We start from the raw sequence: 17,712 nt of genomic DNA, 5'->3' as shown, positions 1-17,712 counted from the left end.
ACACTGCTCTTTTCCTTCCCTGTACTTAAGTACTTAACGCAAATTGTATTCATTAAATAATCCTTCCTACTTCAGGAGCACTCACCTCTCCTTGGCAACTGTAAGAAACGGGAAGAATGGTTTATTTATAGCAGGAGGCTGATAAATCCACTACAATCACAATTCAACCCACAAGCACCACCTAGAGGGTGAACCCCCATCTGCCAGCCTAAGATCTAGTCCATGCAGTAATTCTTTTTTTTCCATTTCTTTTTTAATATAAATTCACTTTTTTTTTCTTTTTTATAGACAGGGGTCTCACTATGTTACCCAGGTTAGTCTTGAATCCTGGACTCAAGCAAGCCTCCTGCCTCATCCTCCCAAAGTGCTAAGATTGCAGGCGTGAGCCACTGTGCCAGGCCCCTTGCAGTAATTCTGAGAAGTAGAGGAGACAGAGCAACACAAATCTAATGATACCAATTTATTTGAGCTAGCCAGAGATCAGGTCAGTGGGGTCTGCAGTATCCCTAAAGTTCTCAAGAAGCACATCTGAGTTTATATAGTCACATAAAACCAAAAGAAAAAACCATTTAGCTTCCTTTTTGAGTCTATCTAGAAACTCCCTTCGGGTAGTCTGAACTCCAGGCCACCTGGTTGTTCAAATTAGACTTATACCTCAGTGCCTTATGTTACTATGTCATTATAACAAGAGGAATGGTTTATTAACCTGAACTACCTTTTTTGGTGCCTGCATAGTCTTGGAGTTTTCTTCCAAGTATGTCCAAATTATATTATGCTTCCACAACCAAAACCACATATATGTACACATACAGATTAGACACTAGGTAACTTTTTATTCCACTGTTCCTTAAACTTGGAACTTGTTCTGTCTTTTTGCATTATGTTTTGAGGTTTTGTTTTTGTTTGGTACAAGTGTGTTTAGACTGTCTATTTATTTAGTTTTTTAGAAATAGGGTCTTGCTCTATCACCAAGGCTGGAGTGCAGTGGCACGATCATTGCTTACTGCAGCCTCCAATTCCTGGGATCAAGAGATCCTCCGACCTCAGCTTCTTGAATAGCTAGGACTACAGGCACTACCACCACACCCAGCTAATTTTTTTTTCTTGTAGAGATGAGGGTCTCACTGTGTTGCCCTAGCTGGTCTCAAACTCCTGGTCTCAAGTGATCCTCCTGCCTTAGTATTTTTGAATTTTTTGACACACTAGTATATTGTATGATCTATTTTATTTCTTGTCATAAAATTTACCATTATCAGGCCAGGCATGGTGGCTTACACCTGTAATCCCAACACTTTGGGAGGCCGAAGCAGGTAGATCACAAGGTCAAGAGATTGAGACTATCCTGGCCAACATGGTGAAACCCCATCTCTACTAAAAATACAAAAATTAGCTGGGCATGGTGGTGCATGCCTGTAGTCCCAGTTACTCGATAGGTTGAGGCAGGAGAATCACTTGAACTCGGCGGGTGGAGGTTGAAGTGAGCGGAGATCGTGCCACCGCACTCCAGCCTGGCGACAGCGCAAGACTCCATCTCAAAACGAAACAAAACAAAAAACCCCTCCCTCAACTCTGTACCCATTCCTTTTTTGTTTGTTTTTGTTTTTGTTTTTGAGACAGAGTCTCACTTTGTTGCCCAGGTTGGAGTGCAGTGGCACAATCTTGGCCTGCTGCAAGCTCTGTCTCCCAGGTTTTTTTTTTTTTTTTTTTTTTTTTGAGACGGAGTCTCGCTCTGTCACCCAGGCTGGAGTGCAGTGGCCGGATCTCAGCTCACTGCAAGCTCCGCCTCCCGGGTTCACGCCATTCTCCTGCCTCAGCCTCCCGGGTAGCTGGGACTACAAGCGCCCGCCACCTCGCCCGGCTAGTTTTTTATATTTTTTAGTAGAGATGGGGTTTCACCGGGTTAGCCAGGATGGTCTCGATCTCCTGACCTTGTGATCCGCCCGTCTCGGCCTCCCAAAGTGCTGGGATTACAGGCTTGAGCCACCGCGCCCGGCCAAAGCCGTCTCCCAGGTTTAAGTGATTCTCCTGCCTCAGCCTCCAAGTAGCTGAGACTACAGGCACACGCCACCACACAAGGCTAATTTTTGTACTTTTAGTAGAGATGGCGTTTCACCACATTGGTCAGGCTGGTCTTGAACTCCTGACCTTGTGATCCACCCACCTCGGCATCCCACAGAGCTGGGATTACAAGCATGAGCCACCACGCCCAGCCTCCATTCCTTTTTATCTACCATTTTCTCCCTCTTACTTTCCATATCTAAACTAATTGAAAAAGTGTTTACTCTTCAACCGGCTATAAGCTGCCATTCAAACTTACCAACCCTTTCGGTAGCTGTAACCAAACCCCTAACGGCCTCCTAATTGTGATATGCTTGAGCTTATGTTTATCCTCTTTGACTTCTTTACAATGGCATTTGACATGGTTGAGCACCCCTCTTTCTTTAAATTCTCTCCTCCCCTGGCATCTATAATACCACTCCTGATTTTTCTATTACCTTTCTTACCACATCTTCATTTTCCTCCTGGGAAACATCTAAAATGCTTTGTACCAGTAGGCACCCCAGTAACTATGGATTATGTGAATAAATGACTGAATGAATGAAATCATTCTCTCAGCAGCATATTCCGCAACAAGCAACTGTGAGAGATTAACTATATTCTTTGCAGAGTTTCCTCTAACATCCTAACCCTGCCTCTCTGCTCTATCTCAAATTTTCAGGCCAAATAGGTTTGCCAAACCAACTGAACTCACCAAAACCACTTATCTCTCCTTTTTGCAGGTCCCTGATCTGAGAATGAGCCTGAACTGTCTCCTTTAGTTGGTCTTCCTGTCTGTGCTCATGTCCACCTTGAGTTTTCTCCACCTTCTCATCTGGGAAGAGAAAAGAAAATGTGGGGTGGGGAGATGAAGAAGACAATCTTTGTAGATAGTAAAGGTCAGTGAAAGAAGAAAGAAGAATCACAGCCTAATAGTCTCAAGTCTTGGGCTGAAAATTCTCAGCCTGCCCATGGTCCCATTCCCTAATTTCCTGGAGCAAGTACTTGAGCCAGGTTTCAAAGTATATCTGACTGTACTTACGAGCTTCCTTCTTCATTTTGCTTAAGGTGAGTCTATTGGATTTCTTCTTAGAGGGTACAGGATCTGGCTGGCCTAGCTTAGACATCCTTATCTCAGGGGCAGCTTCACCTTCCCAAGACACTGAAATCTCTTGAGTATGTGGTACCTCCTCTCTGAAAATGAGGTTTTATTTTAATGAAAGGTAAACATAGAGCAATTGCAGAACCTTCTTTTGAAAAAACCCAAGAGTAAAAGGAAGACAGATGAATCCTAAGCTTTCTAAGGTCTCCTGAGGTCATTTCATCCATCTACTTGCCTGTTTTTCCCAACTCAAACAGGTATCTTTCCTAAGCTGAGAGAAATCTATAGAAATATGATAAACGACCAGATAGACAGACAAACGGACAGATAGATAGACTTACTGACCATGATTTACCAAAGTGTAGTCCATTCTGTGTTCAACTTGCCCCACCAAAATAAACTTACCCATTAGCATTATCAGTATCAGTAGCAGAAGCAGTAATTCCTGGCTCCTTGGCTGATTGGGTAGATACTATGGGCTGGGCACAGGAAGTCTCTGCAAAATCAAGGCCAGATCCCATCCCTCCCAAAACAAAATACTATAAGCAGAGAAGTAAAAAAACAAAAAAGCCACTCTATTATTCCCTAACATTTTCTCTGAAGTGTCTTCTCCCTGTCACCTGAAAGAGCCTACCTTTGGCCTTTTGTCATATCATAGAACTTTAAATATTTAAATTTTCAGGAAAAACTGCAAATATGTATCTTTCTGCAAGCCTTTCCAGATTGATTTGCCTTATTCCAGGATGGCCAGGTAATGATAATTTTGTGTACATAAAAAAATTATAGGCCAAGCACAGTGGCTCATGCTTGTAATCCTAGCACTTTGGGAGGCTGAGGTGGGTGGAATGCCAAAGCTCAGGAGTTCAAGACAAGCCTGGGCAACATGGTGAAACCCTGTCTCTACTAAAATACAATAAATTTGCCAGGCATGGTGGCGTGCACCTGTAGTCCCAGCTTCTCCGGAGGCTGAGGCAGGAGAATTTCTTGAACCTGGGAGGCGGAAGTTGCAGTGAGTCAAGATTACACCACTGCACTCCAGCCTGGGCAACAGAGCAAGACTCTGTCTATATATATATATATACACACTGCATTTTATATCATTTGTGGCTCAAACTCCTAGGAATAGAAGTATACCTAAGAACGGCTGAAATGTCAGACTGTTCTCTTTAGCCTCACGAATTTACGGAGAAGCCTTCATAGAGGTTTTTTGTGTTTTTTTTTTTTTCTTTTGAGACAGAGTCTTGCTCTGTCGCCCACGCTGGAGTGAAGTGGTGCAATCTCGGCTCACTGCAACTTCCGCCTCCCAGGTTCAAGCAATTCTCATGCCTCAGGCTCCTGAGTAGCTGGGACTAGAGGCACACGCCACCACGCCTGGCTAATTTTTATATTTTTAATAGAGACGGGGTTTCACCATGTTGGGCAGGCTGGTCTTGAACTCCTGATCTCAAGTAATCCATCCACCTCGGCCTCCCAAAGTGCTGGGATTACAGGCATGAGCCACCGCACCTGGCCTCCCTCACCGTGTTCTTTATTCTAAAAACTAAATCCCTAACCACACGCAAAATCGGTATTTGAAACTGAAATTTGCAAGGATATGTACCCTAAGTTTTTCAAATCTAGGGAAAACAATTTTATCTTTTCTAAGTAGTTTGTAATTACAGAGAAACAAATTTTAACTGCATTTTAAAAATTTAGGGCCAAGCACTGTAGCTCACGTCTACAATCCCAGCACTTTGGGAAGCTGAAATGGGAGAATTGCTTGCAGCCATGAGTTCAAGACCAGCCTGGGCAACATAGCAAGACCTCATCTCTACAAAAAGTAAAAATTAAAACAACAGGCTGGGTGCAGTGGCTTACACATGTAATCCCAGCACTGAGAGGCTAAGGCAGGCAGATCACTTGAGGTCAGGAGTTTGAGACCAGCCTGGTCAGCCTGGTGAAACCCTGCCTCTACTAAAAATACAAAAATTAGCCAGGCGTGGTGGTGGGTGCCAGTAATCCCAGCTACTTGGGAGGCTGAGGCAGGAGAATCACTTGAACCTGGGAGGCAGAGGGTGCAGTGAGCCGAGATCACATCACTGCCCTCCAGCCTGGGTGACAGAACAAGATTCCATCTCAAAAAAAGTAAGAATAAGTAAATAAGTAACAACAAAAATCCCATGGCTTGAAAATTTAGGTAAGACTATATATAAATTCTGAAGTCAATATAATCTACTTTTTCTAAAAATATGTACCCTTTAAGGTAGTTTAGCTATAGTCCTGTTGATAAGTGATGAATTATTTTTAAAATATATTAAAGTCTTATCTAATATTACCTTATTTAGAAGACGGGAGAGGAAGAGAGAAGCTGTCAGACCTAACTGTCCCTCTCAGGTAATAGTCACTCTGCCTAACTGAAACCCTTTTTCTCTTACTACATGCCATACCCAAGCACTCCTGAAGGGACTTCTGCAGCACAATCTGGACAATCTCCTCAAATTCTGCAGGGGTAAGACTTGATTTTTCCTGCAGAGACAAGGGTAGGGGAGGAAAACCACTTATCTTTCCATAGTTTTTCCCCCTGAACAGTCAGGGAAGCCTCCTTTAGATGGATGAGGCAGTAAGTTTACAAGATGGAAGGCATGCAGTCAGCATACCTAAGGAGGCCATGAACTCTATCCCAGTTCTCCTGGGAATAAAGGAGTCAAAGAAAAGAGAAAAGGGTATAATGTCTCTGTCCACTTCTACCCCCACCTCTAACCCACCTCATATATATAATAATTTCCTGCTCAATTCTTCCATCAAAACATTTTTGACCTCTTTGAGAAAAAAAAAAAGAAAAATGGAAGCTCCCAAACAGGAATACAAACCTGAAACTCTAGGGTGAATTTCCTAAACGTGAAAAGACTGTCTAGCCTTAGCCAGGGGCAAGGTATGAGGAGATGTCCTACCAGAGCCCACCAATATGACTGGTACCTTTTCTTTCTTCTCTGCTTGCTTGTTGTTTTGTGCCTTTCTTTTTTTCTCCTGGCCCCTGCTTGGACCATTCTTTGTGGTTGCTTTTTCCTCTTCCTTCTTTAAACTGGGCTTTGGCAGGCTTATGCTGGCCTCTGTCTCTGGGGAACTGATCCCCAGGGTCTCCTCCTTGGGGGAGTTAGGGCTACAAGGTAACAGGCTGTAAGATTTTTGTGCAGGTGGGGCAAAGATTCTCTTTGGTCCCTTTCCACATTCTGAAAGAAATGTGATCATGTGGAATTTATGAAACATACAGTCTAACAGAGATTGCCAAACATTGCCCTTTGACAGGCCGTAACAGAATGATATGGAGAGCTTTTAACAAATTCAGATTCCTGGGTCTCTCACTCCCCAGCCCTGAGATGCTGACGAGGTAGTTTGACGTGAGAGGCCTAGCAATCTTTAATTTCACAAGGCTAGTTGATTCTGATACACTCCCAGATTTGGGAACCACTAAGTCAAAGATGATAAATATAAGCATGCAGGAAGCTGAATTATCCAAACGTGAAACTGTATAATTTGCTCATTTTTACTTTAGATAAAATGTTATGGAAAATTAGAGCAATTTTTTAAAAACTAGTCAAAATCGCCAGGCGCGGTGGCTCAAGCCTGTAATCCCAGCACTTTGGGAGGCCGAGACGGGCGGATCACAAGGTCAGGAGATCGAGACCATCCTGGCTAACACAGTGAAACCCCGTCTCTACTAAAAATACAAAAACTAGCCGGGCGAGGTGGCGGGCGCCTGTAGTCCCAGCTACTTGGGAGGCTGAGGCAGGAGAATGGCGTAAACCCGGGAGGCGGAGCTTGCAGTGAGCTGAGATCCGGCCACTGCACTCCAGCCTGGGCGACAGAGCGAGACTCCGCCTCAAAAAAAAAAAAAAAAAAAAAAAAAAAAACAAAAAACTAGTCAAAATCTATAAATTATTCACAGCTCTTATGCCACCTCCTCAATAAAAATTATAATGATCCTCCCAGGTATATCTTTCTTCCGAGCTTCCTTAATACTCTGCACAAAACTGGTGGCATTTACCACATTCAACTTTATAATAGGTATTTAAATGCCTTTTCTCTCCCCAAGTTCATATGTTCCTCGAGCAGGACTGTTTTTAAGTCACATTTATTTCACTCAAAGCATTTTGTTTTGTTTGACCAGAGCAGTAATTTGACCAGAGTGGGCACAGAATATAGGGACCTGAACCAGCCTTTGGTGGAAAGGATGTCCAAAAGGAGAAAAATGAGAGAGACGTACAAAGTGAACCTCCCTCACTCTTGACTCACCTTCTTTATTCTGCAATGTTGTCATCATTCAGCTTAGAAACTACACTTTGTGTGCCTCTGTTAGAAAAAAGAAATTAACTGCTATGACTCTGATTAAACAAGATTTTAAACCTTCTGTCTTCCTGGGTTCAGGAACTCTTTGTTTCAGACCTCTGAACTATGTTTCTGCATTCTTGACCTCCTCTGTGGTGCCAATTACATGCCCCTGTGGTGCCAGTTACATGCCAGGGAATAATGAGAGTTACTGTTTTAAAGATTGGCAACAATCAGGGCTGGGTATGATGGCTCACACCTGTAATCCTGGCACTTTAGAAGGCCGTGGCAGGCAGATCGATTCAGCCTGGAAGTTCAAGACCAGCCTGGACAACACGGCAAAACCCTGTTTCCACAAAAAATAAAACAAATTAGCCAGTGTAGTGGCACGGGCTTGTAGTTCCAGCTACTCTGGAGGCTGAGGTGCGAGGATCACTTCAGCCCAGGAGGCAGAGACTGCATTGAGCCAAAATTGTGCCCCTGCACCCCAGCCTGGGTGACAGAGTGAGACCCTGACTCAAAAATTTAAATAACAAATAAATATTAGCAGCAATGCTTAGTGTATTATGTGCCTAGAACCATGTCCAACATAAGGCAGGCAGCAGAAATGGTAGTAATACCAGAAGTATAGGTAGCAGTAGAGCAGTGATGATAGGGTATGAATAAGAAAAGAGAGTTTTCTTCAGAGGGATAGCCTCATTTCATAAGCCTCTCCTAAACACTTAGACCACACACATAATTTGGTAATTCTCTGACCTCAGAGGTCTCTGTGCATAGAGAAGCCCCACTTTCAACATCATTATAATGTTTATTTTCCCTTTCTTAGATCCTCACTCCAATCAACTTTCCAATGTACTAGATTCTACCAATCTCTAATCATAGCTCAGAAGTATTTGATAACCAGCAGAGGTTCCCAGATAATATCTTCTTCCTTATTCTACCTTACCACCTAATAATGAGAAATTAAATTAGTGCCTTCTTTGATATTCATAGTTCATCTTCAGCAATCTACTCACAGATGTTCCACATGACATGACATCAATGTGTTTCTTTTTCTTTTTTTTTTTTTTTTTGAGAAGGAATTTTGCTCTTGTTGCCCAGGCTGGAGTACAATGGCACGATCTCAGCTCACCGCAAGCTCTGCCTCCCAGGTTCAAGCGATTCTCCTGCCTCAGCCTCCTGAGTAGCTGGGATTACAGGTATACGACACCACTCCCCGCTAATTTTGTATTTTTAGTAGAGGCAGGGCTTCTCCATATTGGTCAGGCTGGTTTTGAACTCCCCACCTCAGGTGATCTGCCCGCCTCAGCCTCCCAAAGTGCTGGGATTACAGGTGTGAGCCACTCCACACAGCCTGACATCAATGTATTTCTTGATTACTACTGACATTGTGACTAATGGTAATGGCTAACACTGAGCACTGACTATATTCTTTACCCTTTATGTAGCATTCCATTTAATTCTCACAACAGATCTATGAGATGGGTAACATTTTTCACTTGGGGGAAATTCAGGCTTACAGGGATTTAAAGATACTAAGTCACTGATAAGTAGTAAAATCAGGATTAGAACCTGTCTGATTTCAAAGTTTGTGCTAATAACTGCTACGTGACATCCTAACAGTCTAATTCAGTGCTTCACCACCATTTTGCCATCACAGCACACACAGAAAACATACATTAATAGCATATACTAAAACACATAGAAAATGACATTTCCAGGTACTCTGGGGGTAAAAGGACCAGGCTGCTCACAGCCACAGACAACTGAAGAGTCACACCAAAGGCTGAAGAAGAAATTAGTACCTACATAGCTACAAGCTATTCGTGACCCACCAGTGTGCCAAGACTCATCTGGGGACATTCCAATATTTTTATTTTCCAATTTATACTTTCCCACTACTGATATTATTTCCACACAGCTTTATTTTCACTTTTTCTTTCCAACCTTTTTTACGTTCCAACCCTTATTTTACGTTCAAGGGGTACATGTGCAGGTTTGTTACATGGGTAAACTGCATGTCATGGGATTTAGTGTACAGATAATTTTGTTTCACAAGTAATGAGTATAGTACCCAATAGGTAGTTTTTCAGTTCTCACACTCCTCCCACTTTCCACCCTCAAGTAGGCTCCAGTGTCTATTGTTCCCTTCTTTGTGTCCATGTGTATGTAATGTTGAGCTCCTACTTTGTAAGTGAGAATATACAGTATTTGGTTTTCTGTTCCTGTGTTAATTCACTTAGGATAACGGCCTCCAGCTCCATCCATGTTGCTGCAAAGGACATGATCTTGTTCTTTTATATGACTTCGTAGTATTCTGTGTCCCACCCAGCTTTCTGAAGAAAACTGTCTTTTATTTTATTAACTTTAACTTCTTATAGCCCTTTACCCAGTTTTCTTTAGGCTTATGTTATTCTTACTTTTATAACCATTATAAAAAGCATTCTAGCTCTGGGAAGACCTTTAGGGATCATAAAGCCCCAACTCCCCTTTCTACAGATGGAAAAAAACATGCTAACAGAGGTTAAGTGATTTGCCCAAAGACTCAGTGTTTTTTTTTTTTTTTTTGAGACGGAGTCTTGCTCTGTCTCCCAGGCTGGAGTGCAGTGGCCGGATCTCAGCTCACTGCAAGTTCCTCCTCCCGGGTTTACGCCATTCTCTCGCCTCAGCCTCCCAAGTAGCTGGGACTACAGGCGCCCGCCACATCGCCCGGCTAAGTTTTTGTATTTCTTTAGAAGAGACGGGGTTTCACCGTGTTAGCCAGGATGGTCTCGATCTCCTGACCTCGTGATCCGCCCGTCTCGGCCTCCCAAAGTGCTGGGATTACAGGCTTGAGCCACCGCGCCCGGCCGAAGACTCAGTGTTAATATATTGTTGAGCTTAGATGAACCTAGGACTTTTGCCTCTCAATTCTAATATGTCTATTCTACTCAGTGATCTTGTTTCTGACTGTAGGTTTTGAGCAGTTTGAAAGCCCTACAACTGAAACTCATTGTTCTAAATCTGTGATCCCCCACTATAAAGAAATCCAAAAGCAGCATAAAATGGATCATCTGGTTCACATACACTTCCCTTTAAAGGATCAGAAAATTTTAAGACCTTAAATGGCCAAACTTGTTCAAGGTGTAGGGTTCCTCTCTCTAGATCATAAGATAAACTTAAAGGGTACTGAGATTTTGACAGTGTGGCCACAGCATGGCTAAATGTGAATACCGTTTAACAATTTTCTCTTCCTTTCACTTCTATAAATGTGAATAATTCAGACGTGCTGTTCTAAAGCAACTACGTTTCCTTTATATTAAAGAGCACATTTTCGCCGGGCGCGGTGGCTCAAGCCTGTAATCCCAGCACTTTGGGAGGCCGAGACGGGCGGATCACGAGGTCAGGAGATCGAGACCATCCCAGCTAATGCGGTGAAACCCCGTCTCTACTAAAAAATACAAAGAACTAGCCGGGCGAGGTGGCCGGCGCCTGTAGTCCTAGCTACTCCGGAGGCTGAGGCAGGAGAATGGCGTAAACCCGGGAGGCGGAGCTTGCAGTGAGCTGAGATCCGGCCACTGCACTCCAGCCCGGGCGACAGAGCGAGACTCCGTCTCAAAAAAAAAGCACATTTTCTTGCTGTTTCCATTTTAACTCATCATGATCAATCCCAAAATATATTTACTCCAGAAAAAAAGGCAAGTTGGAATTTTGGGGAGAAACACTCAAGCAAATTAATCTCCTTTATTATAATCCTAAATAGAGGTAATGACTGGATAAAATTGGCTGGGCATGGTGGCTGACGCCTGTAATCCCAGCACTTTGGGAGGCCGAAGCGAGTGGAATCACCTGAGGTCAGGAGTTCGACACTAGCCTGGTCAACATGGCAAAACCCCATCTCTACTAAAAATACAAAAAATTAGCCGGGCGTGGTGGCGGGCGCCTGTAATCCCAGCTCATCGGGAGGCTGAGGCAGGAAAATTGCTTGCACCCAGGAGGCAGAGGTTGCAGTGAGCCAAGATTGTGCCATTGCACTCCAGCCTGGGCAACAAGAGCAAAACTCCATCTCAAAAAAAAAGAAAAAAAGACTGGATAAAATTAGGCTGTAAAAAGAATATTAATGGCCGGGCGCGGTGGCTCAAGCCTGTAATCCCAGCACTTTGGGAGGCCGAGATGGGCGGATCACGAGGTCAGGAGATCGAGACCATCCTGGCTAACACGGTGAAACCCCGTCTCTACTAAAAATACAAAAACTAGCTGGGCGAGGTGGCGGGCGCCTGTAGTCCCAGCTACTCGGGAGGCTGAGGCAGGAGAATGGCGTAAACCCGGGGAGGCGGAGCTTGCAGTGAGCTGAGATCCGGCCACTGCACTCCAGTCCGGGCGACAGAGCGAGACTCCGCCTCAAAAAAAAAAAAAAAAAAAAGAATATTAATTTGATCACAAATGACAAATATATCTTTCTCAGACTTTAAAATTCCAAAAAAGATCACAAGAAGTCTCAGTCTAAGTTACAAGGGCTATGCTAAGTGAGAAAAGCAGAGTGAAAATCAGTGTGTTTCAGATGACAATATTTACTTGCAAAAACATATGTCTAGTATAATAGAGAAAATCATAAATTTTCTCTGGAAGAGAAAAAAAATGGATCAAAATGCCTCTGGGGAGTAGAACTGGGTAGATGAGAGTGAAAGGAAGCTTTTGGTATACTCCCTCGTGTATCTTTGGCATTTTAAAACACGCAAATGTTACCACTTCAAAAAATATTTTAAATATATATATATATATTTTTTTTTTTTTTGAGAAACAAGTCTTGCTCTGCCACCAGGCTGGAGTGCAGTGGCACGATCTTCGCTCACTGAAACCTCTACCTCCAGGGTTCAAGTGACTCTCCTGCCTCAGCCTCCCGAGTAGCTGGGATTTCAGGAGTGTGCCACCACCCCCAGCTAATTTTTGTATTTTTAGTAGAGACAGGGTTTCACCATGTTGGCCAGGATGGTCTCAATCTCCTGACCTCGTGATCCGCCTGCCTCGGCCTCCCAAAATGCTGGGATTACAGGCGTGAGGCACAGTGCCCAGCCTAAATTCTTTAAGTAAAATTAAAAGAGAGTATTTTGACTAATCTAAAAATACAAAACATTTCCAGTATTTAGGTTCAAATCCTTATCTAAACCTGTAAAGATCTTCCTAGGCCAAAGTATGTTTCTGGAGCCCCAACCAACGAGATAGAATTGTGGTTCACTGTTGAGCTAGTAAGATGTAATAAATCTATAAACAGTGATAAATAGTATCACATAATATGTATAATTTGTGCATGTGAGGAACACTGCTTTCAAACAAAAGCTCTAACCTGATCAATAAAGAAGGGAAGGCCAGGAAGTCACTTTCTGAGAACTCAGGTTGCCCCTCCTCTGTTTCAGGTGAATTAACTTCTTTCACAATAACAAATACTGAAAGCTGGTTCAGAGAGAGAGGAAAAAAAATATAGACAGTTAATAAATATATAAAATACCACTAACTTTCTTCTGTACAGCTACTAAATGCCTAGAGGCTGTTGACTCAGGAATAAAATTTGAGGTTTTAATTTCTCTTTTCTTACCTTAGATGAAGAGGGGCAGGATGTGGGGTTGAGGGAAAGGCTTTAATAAGAGGGGCAAAGGCTTTAAATAAGAATGTAAAAGAACCGCCGGGTGCGGTGGCTCAAGCCTGTAATCCCAGCACTTTGGGAGGCTGAGACGGGCGGATCACGAGGTCAGGAGATCGAGACCATCCTGGCTAACACGGTGAAACCCCGTCTCTACTAAAAAATACAAAAAACTAGCCGGGCGAGGTGGCGGGCGCCTGTAGTCCCAGCTACTCCGGAGGCTGAGGCAGGAGAATGGCGTAAACCCGGGAGGCGGAGCTTGCAGTGAGCTGAGATCTGGCCACTGCACTCCAGCCTGGGCCACAGAGCCAGACTCAGGCTCAAAAAAAAAAAAAAAAAAAAAAAGAATGTAAAAGAACCAGTACAGTTGCAGAAACCATATTCCCATCACTCAACATACGAAAGGAGGGAAAAAGAACTTAGAAATAATAAAGGGAACCAAGGGGGAAAGTGAATGAGGATCTCAAAACAGTTTTATTTCGCTTAGAACATTAAAAATCATCACATAAATTTTGAGATGAAATCATCTAACTCAGCAGTTCTAAGTATGGTCCCAGAATCCTTGGGGTCCTCTCCCTTTTCCAACTACCTATCTGTATTAAGCTTGATTTTCTCATGTACTTTTACAAAACAAGATATCCCAACAGACTAAATGCAGAAACTGATGAGAACCCAGTTGTTTTCTATTAAGCCAGACATGAAAGAGATCTGTAAAAATGTAAAACACCACCATTCTTCATGATAAATTTTATTTTGTTTAGGAAAATGTATTTTTCATAAAAACCTGTTTAGGTTAACATATTATTTCTAATCAAACTTTAAATGTTTCTCAATTTTAATTTCTAATATGTTTATATCAACAGACACAAACCAAATAAACGCTCTTTGGAGTTCTCCATAATTTAAGAGTATAAAAGGGTTCTCAGACCAAAAAGTTTGAGAACTGACCTAGTGAAATAACTTCTCAGTCTTGCCAATTTTTAAAAAATAAACGGTAATTCTCTCTCCCTACACACCATTCAGAATGTGTTCCCACACTTCCTCCTCCTAACCATCCAATCATTCCCTTCTTTACCTTGTTCCTCAAATCCTTGGTCTAAGAGAAGTAAACCCTTCAGCATTGTCATCTAATCCAGACTCCCTGAGTCTCAAAAAAGTGGTAAAGAGTATATTTCAGCCGGGCGCAGTGGCTCACGCCTGTAATTCCAGCACTTTGGGAGGCCAAGGTGGTCGGATCACCTGAGGTCAGGAGTTCAAGACCAGCCTGACCAACATGGTGAAGCCCCGTCTCCACTAAAATACAAAAATTAGCCGGGTGTAGTGGCAGGCACCTGTAATCTCAGCTAATCGGCAGGCTGAAGGAGGAGAATCACTTGAACCCAGGAAGTGGAGGCTGCAGTGAGCCAAGATCGTGCTATTTGCACTCCAGCCTGGGCAAAATGAGCGAGACTCCATCTCAAAAAAAAAAAAAAAAGGTATATTTCAAATCTTTCTTAAGCCAGAGTCTGATCTTCCTTTTTGCGTTAATAACTGTATGTGGACTCCCGCTTATTTTCGTGCATCAATTAACTAACAGCAGTTTCCTTCCTTCTTTCCTTTTTCCCTTCCTCCCTCTTCCCTCCCTCTCTTCCTTCTTCCCTCCTTTCTGTCTCCCTTTGTCCCTCCATCCCTTCCTCTCTCTCCCTCCCCCTCCTTCCTCCTTGTCTCCTTCCTACCCCTTCTCCCCCTCTCCTTCCTCCCTCTCCCGCTTCCCTCTCTCCCTCCCCCTCCTTCCTTCCTTGTCCTCCTCCCGTCCTCCCTCCCTCTTTCCTCCTTCCCTCCCTTCCTCCTTCCCTCCTCTCCCTCTTCCCTCCCTTCCTCCTCCTTTCCTCCCTCCTCTTCCTCCCTCCCTCCTTCCCTCTCTTCCTCCCCTTCTCCTTTCTCCCCCCTCCCTCCTTCCCCTTCCCTCTCCCTCGCTCCTTCCCCCTTCCTCTCCCTCCTCACTTCCGCCCTTCCCTCTCCCTCTCCTTCCCACCTTCCCGCTCCCTCCTCCTTCCACCTTCCCTCGCCCTCCGCCTTCCCCCTTCCCTATCCCTCCTACCTTCCCGCCTTCCCTCTCCCTCCCTCGCTTCCCGCCCCCTTCCCTCTCCACTCCTCCCTTCCCCCTTCCCTCTCCCTCCTCCTTCCCCTTCCCTCTCCCTCCTCCTTCCCCCTTCCCTCTCCTCGCTCCTTCCCCCTTCCCTCTCCCTCCTCCTTCCCCCTTCCTCTTTCCTCCCCCTCTCCTTCCTACCCCCCCTTCCTGGCTTCCCCTCCACCGTTCCCCACCTCCCCTCCTCCGTCCTTCCTCTCCCTCCCCCATCCTTCCTCTCCCTCCTCCCTCCCCTTTTTCCCTCCTCCCTCCCCCCTTTTCCCTCCCCTTCCCCCTCCCTTCCTCTCTCTTCTCCTCCCCTCCCTCCTTCCTTCCTCCCCCTTCCCTCCCTTGCTTGCTTCCTTCATGTTTCTGCACAAGCTCAGCAAGCCTGATTTAAAACATTTAACAAGGAAGAAGAGGCAGGTGGATCACCTGAACTCAGGAGTTCAAGATCAGCCTAGCCAATACGTGAAACCCCGTCTCTACTAAAAATACAGAAAAATTAGCCAGGCACGGTGGGGCGTGCCTGTAATCCCAGAATTTTGGGAGGCCAAGACGGGCGGATCACCTGAGGTCAGGAGTTCGAGACCAGCCTGGCCAACATGGAGAAACTCTACCTCTACTAAAAATACAAAATTAGCTGGGCGTGGTGGTGGGCGCCTGTAACCCCAGCTCCTCAGGAGGCTGAGGCAGGAGAATCGCTTGAACCCGGCAGGCGGAGGTTGTAGTGAGCGGAGATTGCGCCACTGCACTCCAGCCTGGGCGACAGAGCAAGACTGTCTTTTAAGGCTAATACGGTGAAACCCTGTCTCTACTTAAAAATACAAAAAACTAGCCGGGCGACGAGGCGGGCGCCTGTAGTCCCAGCTACTCGGGAGGCTGAGGCAGGAGAATGGCGTAAAACCCGGGAGGCGGAGCTTGCAGTGAGCTGAGATCCGGCCACTGCACTCCAGCCTGGGTGGCAGAGCGAGACTCCGTCTCAAAAAAAAAAAAAAAAAAAAAAAAAAAAAAAAAAAAAAAAAAAAATAATAATAATAATAATAATAAAATAATAAAAAATAAAAGATAATTTTAAAAAAAGCCCCAATCCCAAATGCACCTTGCAATCCAAAGGGAAGAAGAAGTTTTGGGGAGAAGTTCTTCCCATTTCAGGGGCGCTCCCATTTTCCTCTTCCCTCACCCCTTATTCTTTCTCAGGGATAGGGGTTCAGTTCGGAGGTTTCCCTGAGCCACACGTCCTCGCCTCTCCCCTAAAACGGTGGCGTCCCCTTCTCTCTTTCCCATTCCTTCCCTTCCTCCCACCCTGAGGGAATCTCCCCTCCACTCCCACTCCCGCCAAGGCACCGTGATCCTCATTCTCACTCATATTGTCGGTGTCCGCCAGGAGGCTGGGCTATTTTTGTCTGTTTCTTGGGAGCGACAGATTCTGAGGAAAAAGGGCCAAGAGCTGGTTGTCGCCCTGAGAAAGTTTCTCCTCAGGCAACGGGTGCCAGGACTGGCGGCGCCTAGCACCTTCACCTACAACCAGAAACTAGCCGGCTACCTTCAGGAACAAGGAGGACCTAAAGGCGAGGTGCAGAACCAGCTGGCGCAGCGACTCCGCAAGCCTCTCACACCTCGACCCAGGTTTCCCGCCACCAAGAAAAGGCACGAGGACGCCCTGCACGCTAACTCCACCCCCCGGCGGCGCGCTCGCGGAGTCTGAGGCGCATGCGCAACTGGAAACAGCATCTGCGTTTCCGCGGCTGAGGTAATTCCGCCATCTTTCACCCCGAACATCCCGGGAAAACTACAAATCCCAGAATCCTCTTTGGTGTCACATATTTTTAGGCGGCGGCCTCAGCGCCTGATTGTTCTTGAAGGACATCTTACTAACTTTTCTCTGTTTCAGACTGCCTTTTCCTCCCTCTTTCCGTTCCCTGATTCCTCCTCTTCCTGCTGGTCTCCTTCACGCCCTCACTTTAGGATTTTATTTGAGACTTTCCGGGACCCCACTGTCACCCCTGTCACCCGCTCCTCGGCCCAGCACTCCGCTGGCAGGAAGACCGGGCGGCGAATCTCCCCGGGAAAACGGCGCAGATCCGCTTCTTCCTCATTGGCCGAAGCGGGGGGCCCAGCGCGGACCGAACCCCCGTCCCCGCCCACACTCTCTGGTATATAAGTCGGCGCGGAGCCGCGGCGGGCGTTTGGGGGAGGTCCGTGAGCTGTCGGGCCAGTGAGCGGGCGTCGGGAATGGGCGGAGGCGTTGGGGTCCGGGCCGTGGGTGTGGAGGCGGAGAGGAAGGCGTGGTGTGGCGTCTCCAGGTGATTGCGATTGGGGGAAGGCAGAGGAACCAGAGAACGACTCAGCCGTTTCGGGGGAAGAGGAAGTTAGACAACACCGGCTGTTTTAGTGCTTTTTCTTTTTCCCCAATTCAGCAGAGAATATTTTCGAGGGGGGTGAGTTATAATGACCTATCGCGTTTTACTGAGCCCAGTTCCACCCACTCCTGCCCTTCCTCGGCTTTGTAGGGTCTCTCTGCTCCTTCGGAAGCGCTTCTAA

General features: G+C 45.4%; 1 protein-coding gene across 4 annotated transcripts in view; it reads right to left on the bottom strand.

Moving 5' to 3' along the window:
- The window catches only part of ZCWPW1 (zinc finger CW-type and PWWP domain containing 1), a 30,501-nt gene extending 13,552 nt beyond the window's left edge, over positions 1-16,949 (bottom strand). For 2 of the 4 annotated variants that reach the window (XM_030932639.1, XM_030932640.1), the window contains exons 1-5: positions 6,095-6,525; positions 5,566-5,644; positions 3,545-3,662; positions 3,080-3,231; positions 2,753-2,872 (exon numbers count right to left, since the gene is read on the bottom strand). In XM_030932639.1, coding sequence (XP_030788499.1) covers positions 2,753-2,872; positions 3,080-3,231; positions 3,545-3,662; positions 5,566-5,644; positions 6,095-6,385 — 760 coding nt within the window. In that variant the 5' untranslated portion in view covers positions 6,386-6,525. Of the gene's footprint in view, positions 1-2,752; positions 2,873-3,079; positions 3,232-3,544; positions 3,663-5,565; positions 5,645-6,094; positions 6,531-12,767; positions 12,875-16,714 lie in introns of those variants that run through there. The other 2 variants (XM_030932642.1, XM_030932641.1) reach the window with 2 other exon arrangements.
- Positions 16,950-17,712: the final 763 nt, after the last annotated feature.

The sequence above is a fragment of the Rhinopithecus roxellana genome, chromosome 6 (genome assembly GCF_007565055.1).
Source record: "Rhinopithecus roxellana isolate Shanxi Qingling chromosome 6, ASM756505v1, whole genome shotgun sequence".
Classification (NCBI taxonomy): domain Eukaryota; kingdom Metazoa; phylum Chordata; class Mammalia; order Primates; family Cercopithecidae; genus Rhinopithecus; species Rhinopithecus roxellana.
Note: the sequence above shows the minus strand (reverse complement) of the source record. Positions and strands in the feature narration are given on the sequence as shown.